The sequence below is a fragment of the Aquarana catesbeiana genome, linkage group LG08 (assembly GCF_042186555.1).
Source record: "Aquarana catesbeiana isolate 2022-GZ linkage group LG08, ASM4218655v1, whole genome shotgun sequence".
Classification (NCBI taxonomy): domain Eukaryota; kingdom Metazoa; phylum Chordata; class Amphibia; order Anura; family Ranidae; genus Aquarana; species Aquarana catesbeiana.
The window spans coordinates 142741455-142758933 of NC_133331.1; the positions used below are offsets into that span (position 1 = coordinate 142741455).

Below are 17479 nucleotides of genomic sequence, written 5' to 3' on the forward strand. Positions count from 1 at the left end.
TGTCTCTGGCTATCCATATGCTTGCCCCAATGGCCTTAGTCTATTACAGTTGATGCTCTATTTAGCTTGGTAGTTCATTATACAGTTTATTGCTTAAAGCATATTTTTGATGCACCCAAAGAGCGGTCACTAACACTCTAACATCACACGCTGTTCCATTTCCCTGGTGTATGCATTTTTGTACATACAGATATGCTCTGAATTGAGCTTGGAGGCATGAATGGTGTCTATAGTATTATGGTAACCATAAATATTCATGTTTATGATCCAGTCATTGTTGACTCAGGTGTTTTTAGAATTGACAACATTGTAATTTTTAGTGTTGGGTGGAGGTGTAGATTGCATTACTGGTGTGCTTTTTTCTAATTCTGAAGTACTGAATAAAGTATATTTTTATGATACTATCATTTGGGGTTGCACTTAGTACCTACTTTTTCTTGGGGTCCTTTACCCCTTTCTTTTTGAGAGTCAGAATAACCCAAGCTGGGGAGCTTTATAGCTAGGTAGCTGGAAAGTTTTGTTTTGGATGCTATGTGATGCTAAAACCCCTACATGGGAAACTTGCTGTCCTGGGACTTTCTTTTAAATAAACATGGGAGGGAAGTCCTTAAACTTAAAGATGGTGAGTGGATTATCTCTGACTACTCCACCCCCAGCTGTAGTACACAAGGGGGCGGGGATGTATGTAACATCATTGACCTGACATGACCATTGACATTACCTTGATATTTCTATATGTCTATATTAGGTTAATGATGTCACTAGCATTCCCAAACCTTTGTCTACAACAGCTGCAGGACTGGAAATCTTCCACTGGCCCAGCAATAATGGCTAACTTCCAGGTTTGGACAGTACCCAAGCTCATCACTACTTACAATCTATCTTCCCTACCCCGCATGCTACCTACATACACATACTAGGGCTAATTTATATAGGAGCCACTTAACCTACCAACATGTCTGGAGTGTGGGAGGAAACCCACACAAGCACAGGGAGAAGATGCAACCAATGCAGGTACAGTTCTGGTTAGGATTCAAACTGAGGACTCTAGTGCTGCAAGGCAGGAGTGCTAACCACTAAACTACTGTTTTTAAGATAATCTTTGTGATTTAAATGCATTTTATAGGCTGACAAAGGGTATTGTAAAGTTATTTGCAAGTAATCTAACTTGTTGTAACGTTTGCCTTTGTAACTTTGCCTTTTAGTAACTTTCAAAATTTTACTTTTGGAAATGGATACTAGTCTTATAAAATATTTTATTTTAGATATAGAGATCACCAGGCCCATTCCCCGTGGACAGAATCGGAGAGCAGTGCAGGACTATGGGATATATGAGCAAGCTTCAAGTCTAGTTCCTTCGCAAGTAGAGATCAGACGAGGAAACTGGAAGACAGACAGCACATCCAGCACCGCAAGTAGGTGTCCTTTATTCATACAGCCTTGGAGTCCTTCAGTTCCTTCAAACAATAGTGTTGTTATTTTCCAAGGGAGGTGACATTTTGGCTTAACTGGCCTACTTTCCTATACCTTATATAGGAAAGGGCAGGGAAAATCGCCGTAGGTAAAACCAGATGGATATCTATTCAGAAATAAAAAAACAGTTTTGCTTACAAAGCATATTCAAATTCAGTAAAAATTTTCAATAAAAAATGCGGCCGGCTGGCAGCAATACAAACTCCCATGCAAGCGGGATGTATAACGCAGTGACGTCAGCACGACGCTCCTCCCGACGTGTCTATCCTGGAATGCCAGACTCCAATAGATTGCTACTGGATCCCAAGCTCATCAGCGATCATGCCCAAAGGATAAAGAAGCTTTCATAGTATAATTCCATTTTAAACAGTTTTTAAGGCGGCACTGTTGGGCACTGATAGGCGGCACTGCTGGGCACTGATATGCGGCACTGATAGGCATCCCTGGTGGCATTGGCAGTGGTAGGCATCGTGAGGGGGCACTGATTGTCAGCTGCCTGGGCATTGATTGGCAGCTGCCTGGGCACAGATTGGTATTTCCCTGGGGGTCTAGGGGGGGCATACCTGGTGGTCTAGTGTGGATGGCCATCCTGGTGGTCCTGGGCAGCATGATGGTGGTCCTGGGTGGGATCCAAGGGGGGCTGTGCTGATAAACAATCAGCACAGACCCCCCTGTCAGGAGATCAGCCGATCGGCTCTCCTCTACTCGCGTCTGTCAGACGCGAGTGAGGAAAAGCCGATCACCGACTCTTCCTATTTACATCGTGATCAGCCGTGATTGGACACGGCTGATCACGTGGTAAAGAGTCTCCGTCAGAGACTCTTTACCTAGATTGGAGTTCACCGCAACAATGATCGCCTCGGTGCGTGCCCCCGGGGGCGCGCAGCGGCTTAATATCCTGAGGACATCATATGACGCCCAGTCAGGATATTGAAACCACTTTGCTGCCGTCATTCTGCTATATGGCGGGCAGCAAGTGGTTAATTAAACCCCAAATCCCCCCTAATATCGCACTTAAAAATATAGGATTAAAAGCGAGCATGTAAACAGTAGCTTTCCTGCCTGGTGTCACTTCACCGCTCCTAGTATTGAAAGGATCGTGGCGAAGCCTGGGTTGAGCTCAACAAGGGTAGACAAGCTGAGTGTAGCTTCACCCTAACGCATATCGTTGTAGACTAATTTTCGTCAGTCATTGCTTTTCTTCTAAAAATTAAATTATAGTCATATTTTGATATATATAATGAAGCCTTGCAGCTTTGAAGCTTTAAAGCACAGGAAACCAGTTGATACAACATACCTTTCAGATATACATCGGATGAAAATGCTAGGAACATTTGTATACAGGCATGTACTGCCCATCGGGACTACCAGGAGTTTCCCAGGGGTCCGATGGCTCAGTGGGCCGGTTTCAGTGACAGTCAATGGCGTCGCTAGGGGGTGGCTTTTGGGGCTATAGCCCCAGGGGTCCCCAATTACAGGGCCATGGCCCACTACCAGGCCGTGGCCTCTCTGCAGCTCTGCGGCGGGCAGGCAGCACGGGAGAGCCGCGCGGGAGACAGAGAAGAGAGATGACATCATCTCTCACCACCTGCCCTGCATCACCGCTGTTCCGCCCTCACTGTGCAGCCATGGGCAGCAGAGAGATTACCTTGTTTCTCCGAAAATAAGACCTAGTGTGATTGTCGGTGATGGCTGCAATATAAGCCCTACCCCCCAAATAAGCCCTATTTAAGGTCCTTGTAGGTCTTATTTTCAGGGTAGGGTTTATTTTCAGGGAAACAGGGTAGGGCTTATTTGGGGGGTAGGGCTTATATTGCAGCCATCACCGACAATCACGCTAGGTCTTATGTTCGGGGAAACAGGGTACATCATCTCTCACTGCTCGCTCTCTCTCTGGTGACCTTGATGTAAGGAGTGGCTCTCTGGAGACATTGAGGTAAGGAGGGGCTTTCTGGGGACCCTGATGTAAGTGGGGAGGGGCTCTCTGGGGACCCTGATGAAGGGGGGGGGCTCTCTGAGGACCCTGATGTAAAGGGGGGCCTCTCTGGGGATCCTGATGTAAGGGGGCTCTCTGGGGACCCTGATGTAAGGGGGAGACTCTCTGGGGACCCTGATGTAAGTAGAGCTCTCTGGGGACCCTGATGTAAGGAGGGACTCTCTGGGGACCCTGATTTAGGGGGAGGTTCTCTGGGGTCCCTGATGTAAGTGGGGCTCTCTGGGGACCCTGATGTAAGGAGGGGCTCTCTGGGGACCCTGATGTAAGGGGGAGTCTCTCTGGGGACCCTGGTGTAAAGGGGGGCTCTCTGGGGACCCTGATGTAAATGGGGGGCTCTCTGGGGACTCTGATGCAAGGGGGGCTCACTGGGGACTCCAATGTAAGGGAGGCTCTCTGGGGACTCTAATGTAAGGGGGCTCTCTGGGGACCCTGATGTAAGAGGGGCTCTCTGGGGACCCTGATGTAAGGGGGAGGCTCTCTGGGGACCCTGATGTAAGGGGGGGCTCTCTGGGGACCGTGATGTAAGGGGGGCTCTCTGGGGACCCTGATGTAAGAGAGGGGCTCTCTGGGGACCCTGATGTAAGGGGGGCTCTCTAGGGACTTTGATGTAAGGGGAAGCTTTTTTGCGCAATTACGTATAGTTTATATACTGTTTTTGTGCGTGTTTGCAAATTAAAGTGGGCCAGTCTGGATGAAGTCCAGTGCCAAATTTTTGTCCCAGTCCAGCCCTGTTTATATCTTTCAGTATTGATTAGAATCCTGGAACAACACTGGTCAATGAGGTGTCTTTGAAGGGATTAAGCACTCTATTTAAAAACTGTTATGCTTTTCACTTGTGTGAAGTCATACATTTGTGCCATCTTCGTCTTAAAGCTGAATTTTAGGCAGATACAGTATAAAAGACAGCCTCAAGTCCCATTTACACAATCATGTTGCAGTAATGTGTGACAATGCATGTGTTGGTGTGATGTGGTGCCATTCATTCTGAATGGCACCCAAACACACCTTGCTGAAGAACATGTGATACAGTATAGTGGAATGCGTGGCAACCCACTAAGTATTGTTGCAGTGCACTACAGAAAATGCTGGATGCACAGCTTTTGGTCTGTTGTGGTGCATTGGGTTAATGCATATTAATGTGTATGCTTTTTAATGTATTGTATTCATGTATCTGTATTCATGTATACACACCTGTATTTGACTTAGTATCAGCCTCTTGCAGTCCCTGTACAGCAGAGCTCAGACTTGGAAAGGCAAAATCAGCATAAGGGGAACATACTCATAAGGAGAGAGAGCAGAGTGACCTCATCAGTTTGCTGCTTCTTCTTTCAATGTACAGTCACATGTGAAATTAAAGACTCATATGGCTATGCATGTAATTGCCATCATCCCTTGAAATAGAATATAGGAACAAACCTTGAAATTGGGATTTTAAAGGCAATTTTGAAAAAAGAAAAATTATATTATTTTAAAAAAATATTTATTTCCATATAAACAGAGTTATAAATAGATAAAAAAAGTCTATCCTCAATATAAACATGGTGTACCAAAGTAATGGCATCATGCTACATAAACATAAATACAAAGTTCAAAACAGTCCTGAGGTGGTATTCCCCAACTTCTTGCTGTTCCTTCGTCGGTATGAATTCTGATGATAGGTGGTAGATGGGGCTATCCAACGTGTTTTGAAATGTATAAGCAAAATCTTCTTCAGGGGATAATACCACTTCTGAAAATATATAAAATGGTGGCATTATAAATCAAAATATAAATATATATATCTTCTAAACATCACATGTATGTATAAATGCATCTACACATACACTTACAATATTTGAATCTTCTTAATAAAAGCACTCCTTAAACTGCAGAGAGAACCATATATATCGATTGTATCATATGCTCTTCATGACATGCAAGGACCGACGGAAAACATCCATCCTTGTGGCGCCAAAAAAGAGGGGGATGATTGCACTATGGAAGGAAAGAAGGAAAGAAACAAATCCCTCGGAGGATAATGAATATCTATTCCTGGGGATACTGGATCAACCTGCATAATATTCCTCAAAAAGTTGACCCAGTAAATACCTATATCCAAAAGGAACTTAACTAATGGAAAATTACTTCAAACTATCCAGTTACAAAAGAAGCCAGATATGGGGGTCTACCCGCTGTGGTCCACTGAGTGACATTGCTCCACTGCAGACAAACATCCACACACAGATGAGTGTGGAGAAAAGAATGGCACCAGCTACGATCTCCGGCTTCCTATATACTGTGCATGCGCAAAGAGTAAATGCCGTACGTGACCGCGTCAAGTCGATGTCATGCGTTGCCGCGTCACAACCTGTCTCCGTCCGTCTCCGCTACCCGGAGACCAGGGTAGCGGCCATTATGGGGACAAAATGAACTGCCGACACATTATCTCCTAGAAGATGGGATGGAAGAAAATTCCCATAATTCCCAATACATTCTGGAGAAAAATAAAGGCCCCTAGTTGAACACCAGGGGCCTTTGTGTGCCGGTGCATGTACATGAGAGCACACAAACTGGGGGGTCTTCATGCATAGTATAGCAGTGCCTTTACTATTACAAAACATGCATTAACCATATAATCTAGAAAGAACAAATTCCGTATAAACAATAGAAAAATAGAAAAGCAACGAAAACCCAAAGGTGTGACATCTAAATCTAAACCATCAATGCCCGAGATATGAAGCATCCACATCAAGGATGCAAAGAAGAAGGAAATTATGTCTAAAAACATCAGGCAGCAATGCCAATAACCAAATAAATAACAAAAAAATAATAACAAAAAAATGGGGATTGTGTAAATTACTCATTACTGTCAGATAAAGGGGAACCCTATTGTATCATGTTACATGAAACTAATCTGTTTTGCCTGAACTAAAGCCCTCAAGTAAGGGTCTAAATGTCAGAGAGGTTACCAGATTGGGCGCCGGGGCGCGTTGGCGCTCGTGTCTCTGTGCGTGATGGGGCGCGTGTTCCTGGGGGCACCGGAGTGTCTGGGCTGACCAGCCGTGGCATGCAGGGTGGCGTCCGGGTGTGCGTGCGTACGCGCTGGCGCGCGTCCGCCTATGGGCGTTACTGCGGGCGTGCCCGGTAGTGTGGGCGTGCACGCCGGTGTCGGGGGCGCGCTCGGGCGCGTGCGGGGGCACGGTGGCGCCTTGGCGAATCGGCGCGTGCACGAGTGCGGCGTTTGGCGCCAATTAGCCTATTTAAGCCTGCCTCTACCTTGATTCGGTGCTGCCTGATCAAACAGCTCTGTACCTTGTTCCGTGATCTTCCTGTGTTCCTGTATCTTCGTAGTTCGACCCGTTGTGACCCGGCTTGCCTTTGGACCTCCCTTGATTGCTGCCTGAACCCGACCCCGGCTTGTTTGACCTTGTTTCTGCCTACTCCCTTGTACCGTTGCCGCCAGCCCGTTGCCGACCTCTGCCTGTGTGTGACCAGCCTGATTAGCTCCTGCTCAGCATCTGCTCCATCAGTCTTGAAGCTCTACCGGTTGCTTGCCAGACCACCTTGCTCCAGGACCCTAACATCAGGCCCTCATACCATTCCGCACTTGTGGGCCTCCTGTCTACTCTACCAGGGGCCCCAAATCGGGCCCAAGCGGACTCACCTGTCTGGTAAGTGTGGGACCTGACAGTATCAGGCAGCCATGACTGAGTCCGGGCAGGGGGCCCCCCCCATGGATGAACTTTGCAGGCACCTAGCGGGCCTTACCCAAGCCGTCAAAAGCCTACAGGAGGGCTATACCAGACTGGAAGGACAGGTCCAGGCCCTCTCAGCCTCCCCTCCGGGAGCAGCATCTGCTAATCCTGCCTCAGCACCCTCTGTAATTATGCTCCCACCGGAGCCCAGGGTGCCTACACCCGAAAAGTTCTCCAGGGAACGTTGCAAGTTCCGGGCGTTCCGCAACGCATGCGAACTTTACTTTGCCTTACAACCCCATACGTTTTCCTTGGAGGCTACCAAAGTGGGGTTCGTCATTTCTTTGTTGACCGGCGAGCCTCAGACCTGGGCCCACCATCTGCTGGAGCAAAAGGCCAGATCTCTGGATTCTTTGAGTGACTTTTTCTTAGCTATGTCTCAGCTGTACGAGGACCCTCAGTTAACAGCCACGGCAGAAGCCGCCTTGCACTCCCTTCAACAAGGCCGCAGAGCGGCCGAAGATTACGCTGTGGAGTTCAGGCGTTGGAGCTCAGATACAGAGTGGAACGACGCGGCCTTGCATCACCAATATCGGCTGGGGTTGTCGGACCCCTTGAAGGACGAATTAGCACGGGTGGGGGTACCTCAGACACTAGAGGAGCTAATCAACTTATCAATCCAGATTGACCGCCGCCTCAGAGAAAGACGCTCTGAGAGATCTGTTGGCCACCCACGCCTCACCTGGATGTTACCCAGGGCCCCTAGTGCCCCGAATCAAGCTCCACTTGTCTCATCTATTCCAACCCAGGAAGCTCCTGAACCCATGCAGTTGGGTCTGCTCCGTCCCTGTCTGACCCCAGAGGAGAAGACACGCAGACGCACACTTAACCTGTGCCTGTACTGTGGGGGGAGCCTGGACACTTTGCAAGAGCATGCCCAAATAAAAGACGTAAGTGCCTGCCGTCCTCCTCGTTGTGTGCACCTGTCTTACCTAGTTCCGGTAACCACCTAACATTTTCCATTGTATTACAGTTACCTGGAAGGAACATCCCAGTACCGGTCATCATTGACTCGGGAGCATGTAGCGGATTCATTGATCGGACCTTTGTCGAAAACCATCATATCCCTACTCAAACTAAGGCCCAGGGACTGGCAGTTTTCCTAGCGGACGGCTCCACCCTCCGCTCCGGTCCTGTTACCCAGGAAACAGTTCCTCTACTGGCCACCATTGGCCCGGAACATCAGGAACTTTTATGCCTAGATGTCATCTCCTCTCCCCTCTTCCCAATTATCTTAGGAATACCTTGGCTACAGGCTCACAATCCTAGCATCGACTGGTCTACGGGCAAGATCCAGTTTTCTTCGGACTATTGCAAACAACACTGTTTACGGGGGACCCCTTTAACATCCTCCCAATGCCTGTGCCTAGATTCAGAAATTAAGTCTTACCAAAATCTTCCCGAACCTTACCGGGATTTCCTGGACGTATTCAGTAAAAAGGGAGCAGAAACTCTTCCAGTACATAGACCCTACGATTGCCCAATAGAACTCCTACCTGGTACTGAAGTTCCTTTCGGGAGGATTTTCCCTTTAACTGAGCAGGAGCTGGGCACCTTGAAGGTCTATATAGACGAAAACCTGAAGAAAGGGTTCATCCGTCCCTCCACATCTCCAGCGGGGGCAGGCATCTTCTTTGTAGAAAAAAAGGATCACTCCTTATGTCCCTGCATTGATTACTGGGAGCTTAATAAAATCACTATAAAGAACAGATACCCACTACCTTTGGTTCCCGAATTATTCCAGAGATTAGGATCTGCCACCGTCTTCACCAAGCTGGACCTCCGTGGAGCCTACAATCTGATCCGCATAAGAGAGGGGGACGAATGGAAGACGGCCTTTCATACTCGATTCGGGCACTACGAGTACCTTGTCATGCCCTTTGGTCTGTGCAACGCACCGGCTACATTCCAGCATTTCGTCAACGATGTCTTTCGGGACTTCTTGGACTTATATGTCATCGTTTACCTGGACGATATCCTGGTTTTCTCTGCTTCCCTGACTGAACACCGCAAACACGTACGAAACGTACTCACCCGGCTTAGACAACATGGGCTTTACGCCAAACTTGAAAAATGCGAGTTTGAGCTCCAATCCATCCAGTTCCTAGGCTTGATCATTTCCCCTGACGGCATCAAAATGGATCCGCAAAAAGTATCTGCTATCCTGGATTGGCCTGCACCTTTAGACAAGAAAGGAGTACAGCGTTTTATTGGCTTTGCCAATTTCTATAGGAAATTTATTAAAGGATTCTCTTCGATTATAACTCCCATTACGGAACTCATTAAACAAGGAAGCTGGTTCTGCTGGACTCCTAAGGCTCAAGAGGCCTTTGACAGACTCAAAGCGCTGTTCACGTCAGCCACTATTCTCAAGCATCCCAACCCTGCCTTGCCCTTCGTCTTAGAAGTGGATGCTTCCGAAGTCGCGGTTGGAGCCGTGCTCTCACAAAGACAAAGTGCCAAAGCACTCTTGTACCCTGTGGGATTCTTCTCACGCAAACTCTCCCCTTCCGAGAAGAATTACGACGTGGGAGATCGGGAACTTCTAGCCATTAAAGCAGCCCTGGAGGAATGGCGTTATCTCTTGGAAGGTGCAGCTCACCCCATTTTGGTCTACACGGACCACAAAAACTTAGAATACCTAAGAACGGCCAAGAGATTGAAACCCCGGCAGGCCAGATGGGCACTTTTTTTTTCCCGATTTATTTTTCACATAACCTACCGACCCGGATCCAAGAATGTCAAATCCGACGCCCTTTCCCGAATGTTTCTGGATTCTGAGAAGGCCCTGTCTCCAGACACCATTCTCCCCTCCGGAAATTTCCTGATCCTACAGGAGGATCTAATCTCCCAAATCAGACGATCCTCTATGGGAATGTCTCCACCCGCTGAAGCTTGTACCAAGGATGGACTGTTCTGGTTCAAGAATAAAATTGTGGTCCCTGAGGAGCTAAAAGTGCGGGTGTTAAGCTTGTGCCATGATCACAAACTTGCCGGTCATTTCGGCACACGGAAGACAACTGATCTTGTCCAACGCACCTTTTGGTGGCCTCACCTTTCTAAAGACTGCAAGGAATATGTGGAGTCCTGTAACACATGTGCCAGAAACAAGAGTAGCCGGACAAGAGCATGGGGTCTGTTGAGACCATTACCAGTCCCAGAGAGACCATGGGCCATGATTTCAATGGACTTTATCGTTGAACTCCCCCCATCAGAAGGTTTTTCGTCCATTTTTGTCGTAGTAGACAGGCTGTCTAAAATGGCCCATTTTCTCCCCATGAAGGGCACCCCTTCGGCCATGGAGACCGCTTCCATCTTTATTAAGGAGATCGTCAGACTGCATGGAGTACCGACCAATATAGTTTCGGACAGAGGCGTCCAGTTCACCTCCAGATTCTGGAGAGCCCTTTGTGGCGCCCTTGAAATCGAATTGTCATTTTCTTCGGCCTACCACCCACAGTCAAATGGACAAACCGAGAGGACGAACCAAACCTTGGAGCAATACCTCCGCTGTTTCTCTGCATTTTCCCAGGATGACTGGGCCTCCCTGCTTCCCATCGCAGAGTTCTCCTACAACAACTCACTACACTCAGCTACCAATCAGTCACCGTTTTATGCCAACTATGGTTTCCACCCATCCTTCCTGCCTGGACCTATGCCCGAGTGCCCTGTTCCTGCTGTATCCGAAACTTTGGATTTTTTTTCAAACAACAACAAATTGCTGCAGGAAACCATGACCAAGGCTCAGGAAGATTATAAGAGAATCTTAGACAGGAAGAGACGGGGAGAACTTGTTCTGGAACCTGGCAATTCTGTCTGGTTATCTACCGCTAACCTCAAGTTGGCCTGTCCATCCAGGAAACTGGGCCCCAAATACTTGGGTCCTTTCTTGATTAAAAGAAAAATCAATAACGTAGCTTACGAACTTGACCTTCCTAACTCCCTGAGGATACATCCAGTCTTCCACGTGTCCCTCCTGAAGCCGGTCACCCCCAACTTCTTTTACAGTTGTAGCATTGGCCCACCCAAACCTATTGTGGTTGATGGCGAAGAGGAGTTCGAAGTGGAGGCAATTCTAGATTGCAGAAGAAGACGCAATCAGGTTCAATACCTTGTAAAATGGAGGGGCTATGGACCCGAAGATAATTCGTGGGAGCCGGAAAATAACTTACATGCCAGAGAACTTCTGCAGTCTTTTAAAACCTCTCATGCCGCAAAGATGGCCCAGCTGGGCATCCGGAGTCTGCCCTTGAGGAGGGGGCACTGTCAGAGAGGTTACCTGATTGGGCGCCGGTGTGCGCCGGGGCGCGTTGGCGCTCGTGTCTCTGTGCGTGCCGGGGCGCGTGTTTCTGGGGGCACCGGAGTGTCTGGGCTGACCAGCCGTGGCGTGCAGGGTGGCGTCCGGGCGTACGCGCGTTCGCGCTAACGCGCTGGCGCGCATCCGCCTATGGGCGTTACTGCGGGCGTGCCCGGTAGTGTGGGCATGCACGCCGGTGTCGGGGGCGCGCTCGGGCGCGTACGGGGCGCGGTGGCACCTTGGCGAATCGGCGCGTACACGAGCGCGGCGTTTGGCGCCAATTAGCCTATTTAAGCCTGCCTCTACCTTGATTCGGTGCTGCCTGATCAAACAGCTCTGTACCTTGTTCCGTGATCTTCCTGTGTTCCTGTATCTTCGTAGTTCGACCCGTTGTGACCCGGCTTGCCTTTGGACCTCCCTTGATTGCTGCCTGAACCCGACCCCGGCTTGTTTGACCTTGTTTCTGCCTACTCCCTTGTACCGTTGCCGCCAGCCCGTTGCCGACCTCTGCCTGTGTGTGACCAGCCTGATTAGCTCCTGCTCAGCATCTGCTCCATCAGTCTTGAAGCTCTACCGGTTGCTTGCCAGACCACCTTGCTCCAGGACCCTAACATCAGGCCCTCACACCATTCCGCACTCGTGGGCCTCCTGTCTACTCTACCAGGGGCCCCGAATCGGATACGTAAGGGAGCCTACCCTCTGCCCAAGCGGACTCACCTTTCTGGTAAGTGTGGGACCTGACACTAAAGCTCTCACACTCATTTAGGCCTGGTGGTGTTGTGGCATTAAGAGATATAATCCAGCACATTTCGCCCTGGAGTAGAATCTTATTCCAGTCTCCTCCTCGGGCGGAATGTGAATTCAGTCCAATACAGTAAAGTTAACTTTGAGCATTCTATAATTATGCCCCTTGGCCACGTGTCGGCCCAAGGGCATATATAGATTGTCAATCCTCATGCTGTGCATGTGTTTGACAATACGTTGACCTAGTTCTTGTTTGGTTTTCCCTCTGTAGAAGTAACCACACTGACACTGCATAAGGTATACAATGCCTCCCATCTTGCAATTTAGCAAAATGCTTCACACTAAAGCGGTCACCATTAGGCAGCGTGAAGTATGTTCTTCTCCCAATCACAGGACACTGGTAACATGATCCGCCAGGAAAAGTACCCTAGGTCTTACAGGCGTCACCTCTGGAATCCCCCCTTTATACCCTCTGCATAAGTCTCCCAGCAAAGGATCCAGCTTTTTTATAAGTAATCTGTGGGTTTTTAGTGACTAGGTTCCCAATAATCGGGTCCCCAGTGAGAATGGGACAGTATTTCATGAGAATCTTTCTCACTTTGTCATGTTCATTGGAATACCGTAGTATAATCTTAGTGATGTTGTCCTCATTTTTTTTTTTAGACTTGAAAAAAGGATCTTGTCTTTTAGTATCTTAACACGATTAAAGGCCTTTTTAAAAGACGATTTAGTGTAACCTCTTGCCAATAGTCTCCTCGTGAGCGCATCGGCTTCCAATTGCCAGCAGTGTGCTTCCTAAGTAGTTTGCTTGTTAGTCTGCCATTTTCATCTTTAAAGATACTTATGTCCAAAAAGTCAACCTTGTGTCAGTCATATGTACATATACAGTTGAAAACATACTCACATTGTCTCTGTATACTTGAAACGTTTAAAAATCAGGAAGCCTGGAAGGTTGGTGTTCCACGGCTCTAAACCGGCACCGCTCCAGCTGACGTCTTGATGACGAAACGCATAGGGAGGAGCTTATAGCGTCTTTGCGTCACTTCCAGTTTATAGCCATGGAACGCCAACCATCCCGGCTTCCTGATTTTTAAACATTTCAAGAATACAGAGGCAATGTGAGTATGTTTTCAACTGTATACACCCAATAAACTTTTTGGAAAATGGTATTATGCTATGGGAGCATCTTTTTTCTATATGAGGGTGAAACGGATGATTATTTAAAGACCAAAGGAAGGAGAGACCCTTAAAGGCGCAGATCTGGAAATTGCCACACAGCGGCAAACACTGTGAATGCGAAATACCCCTTTGCGGGGTGAATATTTCTGGTGAGTGCAATACCTATAGGGGAGCACCATAAGAAGCACCAGCACAGAGACACGATCGGAAAGCACCGGTCACTTTTTACTAAAGACTTTGCGTTTATATATAAGAATTGTGCTATATAAATTTGTTTAATGAAGCAAAAGTCACTTTAATTTACATTCAGCATTGCACTTATGTCACGATATGCACATGCATATGATTGATTAAGCCACTGGAATTAAAGCACCAGTCACTTTATTGGATTACTGCACTTATGTCACATTAAGCATAAGATTTATTAATTTGCTAGAGTACTAGCCGTATTTTAAGTATCAGTCACTTTATGTTTTCACATTCCTTTTTGCACCACGGCTGTTTATTGAATTAACCATTAACAGATATTGGTTAGAGTGCATTATCAGAACCATTAGACTCCAGATATATCTTAGAACAGCGCCACACCTACTGCTTAATTTATTACAGGAGTAGGAACAACCAACACTCAAGGCTGCTGCTAGGTAAAGCAGTGCAAAAGGAGGGGAAATTGGGGAAGGGGAGGCCAGAAGGAAGAGGAAAGGGGTTTATAATGAGGGGAGGGGGTAAGGAGGGAAGGGAGGGTGGAAAGGAGAGGGGAGTAAGGAGAAGGAATAGCGCAAATGACAGCAATGTTCACACTCCATCTAAAACATCCTAGCCTTAAGCATCTATCCAGGTCTACCACACTTTATCAAATTTCCTAGGACAATTCCTACTTTCACATGTTATTTTATAGAGAAATAGAACTGAATAGATCGCCTTCCACCAGGTGGATGCAGTGGGAGGCTTGGGAAACTTCCAAGGTAGCAGAATTTCTCTTCTTGCGTAAAATAAGACATAGGTAAGAAAAAGCTTGGTATGTCTATCTACTTCCACGTCCTCCAGGTGACTCAACAGAAGAAGCAGGTCCAGCTGTAGAGCCAGATCACACATATTAAGCGTGTAAACCACCTACTCCCAATGAAGGTGAATCTTAGGACAAGACCACATCATGTATAGGGAGGTGCCGGAGAGAGTGGCACATCTCATGCACAAGGGGTCTGCCTGAGGGTAGATTTTGGCCAGAAGCTGGGGAGTACAATAGGCCATGTGGAGAAATTAATTGTTCACCTTGGTAAGCCCAAGAATATCTGTATGCCAGCGGTCAAAGGTGCAGGCTAACTTGGTATCATAGGCCACAGAAAGACAAAGGTATAGGGATGACTATGGCTTTCCCAGCACCCCGGAGGCTAAGAGGTGTTCAATCGGGTTTGGGCTCCAGTACCATAGGCTCTGGAAGTTGCTTCTTAAGTGAATCTTGAAATTGCCAGTATCTAAAGCCATAGAGCTAGGCAGGGAGAACGTATGACTCAGGGTAGTAAAGGGTATCACTTTCCCATTAGATGACATGCTTCAAAGTCGTTATCCTGTGAAAGGCCCAGAGTTGTGGATCAGGAAGTGAATATAGCTAGGAAAGCATGGAATTACCCTTCCAGGAAAGATGCAGAGAAAACTTTGAGGGCTCTCTATATATACTCCTAGCCTGAGCTCAGATGTGGACAACTACTTTCATAGGGCCAGTTACAGATGGATGGGCTTGAAGTTTACTAAGAGATGCATAAGAGCCCAATAGGGCCGCCTCTAGGGTCACCGCAGGATTGTGTCTGGGCTGGGAGAACAACCAGTGTACTGTGCCACCCTGGGACAGGGGCAACTGCAGAGTCGACTTAGCCAGTCGGGGGGTACCCCCAGACAAAAGAAACTATGCCATCCAATTTTCGGAAGACCACTGTATGAATAATAACTGGGGCGAAAAATGTATAAGAATTTGGGTAAAAAAATAATCTTTATCAAATTAACCTGTCTGACTGGGATCAGGGGAAGGGACCGCCAGTTAGTACATTTGCATGCAAAACATGAACCTAAAGGAGAGACATTCTTCTCCAGGTAGTCAGTAGTAGTTTCCCCCACCCAGACCCCTAGATAGGTAAATTTCTTGACCCGCTGGAGCGGCGTCTGCATATCTGAATGGGGGACAGTAGATAAAGCATCAAAAGCACCGATTTTTCCCAGTTAATACATATACCTGAAAAACAGCCAAAGCGGTCAATGATATCCAACGCCGAGCAAAGAGAGGAGGATGCATCCGCCAGTTACAACAAGGAGTCATCAGCATATAAACAGAGTTTCTCTTCAATTGATCCGACTACAATACCTCTCACCACGGGAACAGCTCAAAGAAGAAAGGCAAGGGGCTCTAGAGCCAAAGCAAATAGGCCTGGAGGGAGGGGACAACCCTGACATGTCCCCCTACCCAAGGAAAAGCCACTGAAAGAGTCTGATTGGTCCTAACCCTAGCATGGGGATGGGCAAAAAAACAGTCACAGCCAGGAGAGAAAATGGGGACCGAACCCAAAGCCAATCAGAACAACCCAGAGGTAGTCCCACTCAACCGAGTCAAATGCTTTCTTGGCATCCAAGGATGTCACCACCCCTGAGTGATCTGGTGTGGCCAGGACCATATGGGTGTAAAGATGTCTTATATTAATTTCCGTTCCCCTGCCTGGCATAAAGCCGGACTGATCCGGATGGATCAGAGCCCTAATCACTGTATTAAGGCAATTAGCCAATATTTTTACAGAGAAGCTTCGCATCTGAATTCAAAAGAGAGATGGGGCAACAAGAGGAACACAAGTCAGGGTTCTTCCCAGGCTTCCAGGCACCACAATCACCGCATAACTCATAGAATCCAGAAACGACTCCACCTCCAATGATTGAATTAACATGGATTAAATAGGAGGAAGTAAGTCCTCTGCATAGTTCTTATAAAATTCCTCAGGATTTTCATCAGGACCAGGAGTCTTACCTGACTAAAGAACACTCAATGCCTTTTGCACCTTTTCCAAAGTAATTGGAGAATCCAGCTTGCCACGATATGTGGAGGTAAGAACTGGGAAATCAACCTCAGACAGGTATGACTAATTCACTAGCAATATAGTCCACTCTGGGGCTCTAAAGCGTCTGGTAATATGAGACAAAACATAAAATAAATATGCACAGCGTTCGAAAGCAATTCACCACCAAAACCTAAGATTCTAGGTATTATGCTAGCTGTATGTTCCTTGGCCAATCAGGCCAACAGTTTCCCATTTCTTTCGCCCTATTCAAATATTCTCTGTGATTGATGTAGATGTTGTTTTTTAGTCAAAGATGTCCGAAGGAGAAGGACATCTCTGGTAAGTGACTGCAACCTATGGTAGCAATGGGGGTCCCTTGTACAGATATATAGCTTTTCTTGTTCAGAAGCCATGGCTTTAGCTCTAACTAATTCTGCTTTGCGTTCTCTACGGGCCTGACCTATAAGTAGTTGGTATTGCCCTCTCATTGAAGCTTTAAAGGCATCCCACTCCGTGGCCTCAGAAGCGGAGTCAGGATTTACACTCCAAAAAGTATGGAGGTGTTTTCTGAATTTCGAATCGACTGTATTATAAGTTATCCAAAATCTAGAAAGCCTCCACATTCTATCCAAGGAGTTGTCTGACGCCCTGAGTTGGATAAAGAAGGGAGCATGGTCAGAGATACCCCTATAGTGCATACTTTCAGCCATCAACAATGTGCAAAAATTTGTGTATTATACTTTATAAGTAAAAATATACTTGTGATATAACTTGAATAACGAATTCATCAAACAAGTGCAAAATAATTAATCAAATATGTGCAAAAAGGAACCTTTATAGAAATGAACATAATGGATATATATAATATAATGGATATGTATAAAATTCATCAAATAAAGCTCATTAAAAAATCAAATTGTGAAAAAATCTCACATAAAAAGTTTATCAAAAAAAGTTCATAGAAAATGGATTAAAAAAATCACTAAAAACACTGCTCTTCTCCACGTGCCGAGCGCTC

At 46.9% G+C, this 17479-nt stretch overlaps 1 protein-coding gene across 1 annotated transcript in view; it reads left to right on the plus strand.

Annotated features, from left to right (window-relative positions):
* PIK3AP1 (phosphoinositide-3-kinase adaptor protein 1) overlaps window positions 1-17479 on the plus strand; it is a 212025-nt gene that overhangs the window by 170444 nt on the left and 24102 nt on the right. Inside the window, exon 14 of the mRNA XM_073596509.1 lies at window positions 1266-1415. Coding sequence (XP_073452610.1) covers window positions 1266-1415 — 150 coding nt within the window. The remainder of the gene's footprint in view (window positions 1-1265; window positions 1416-17479) is intronic.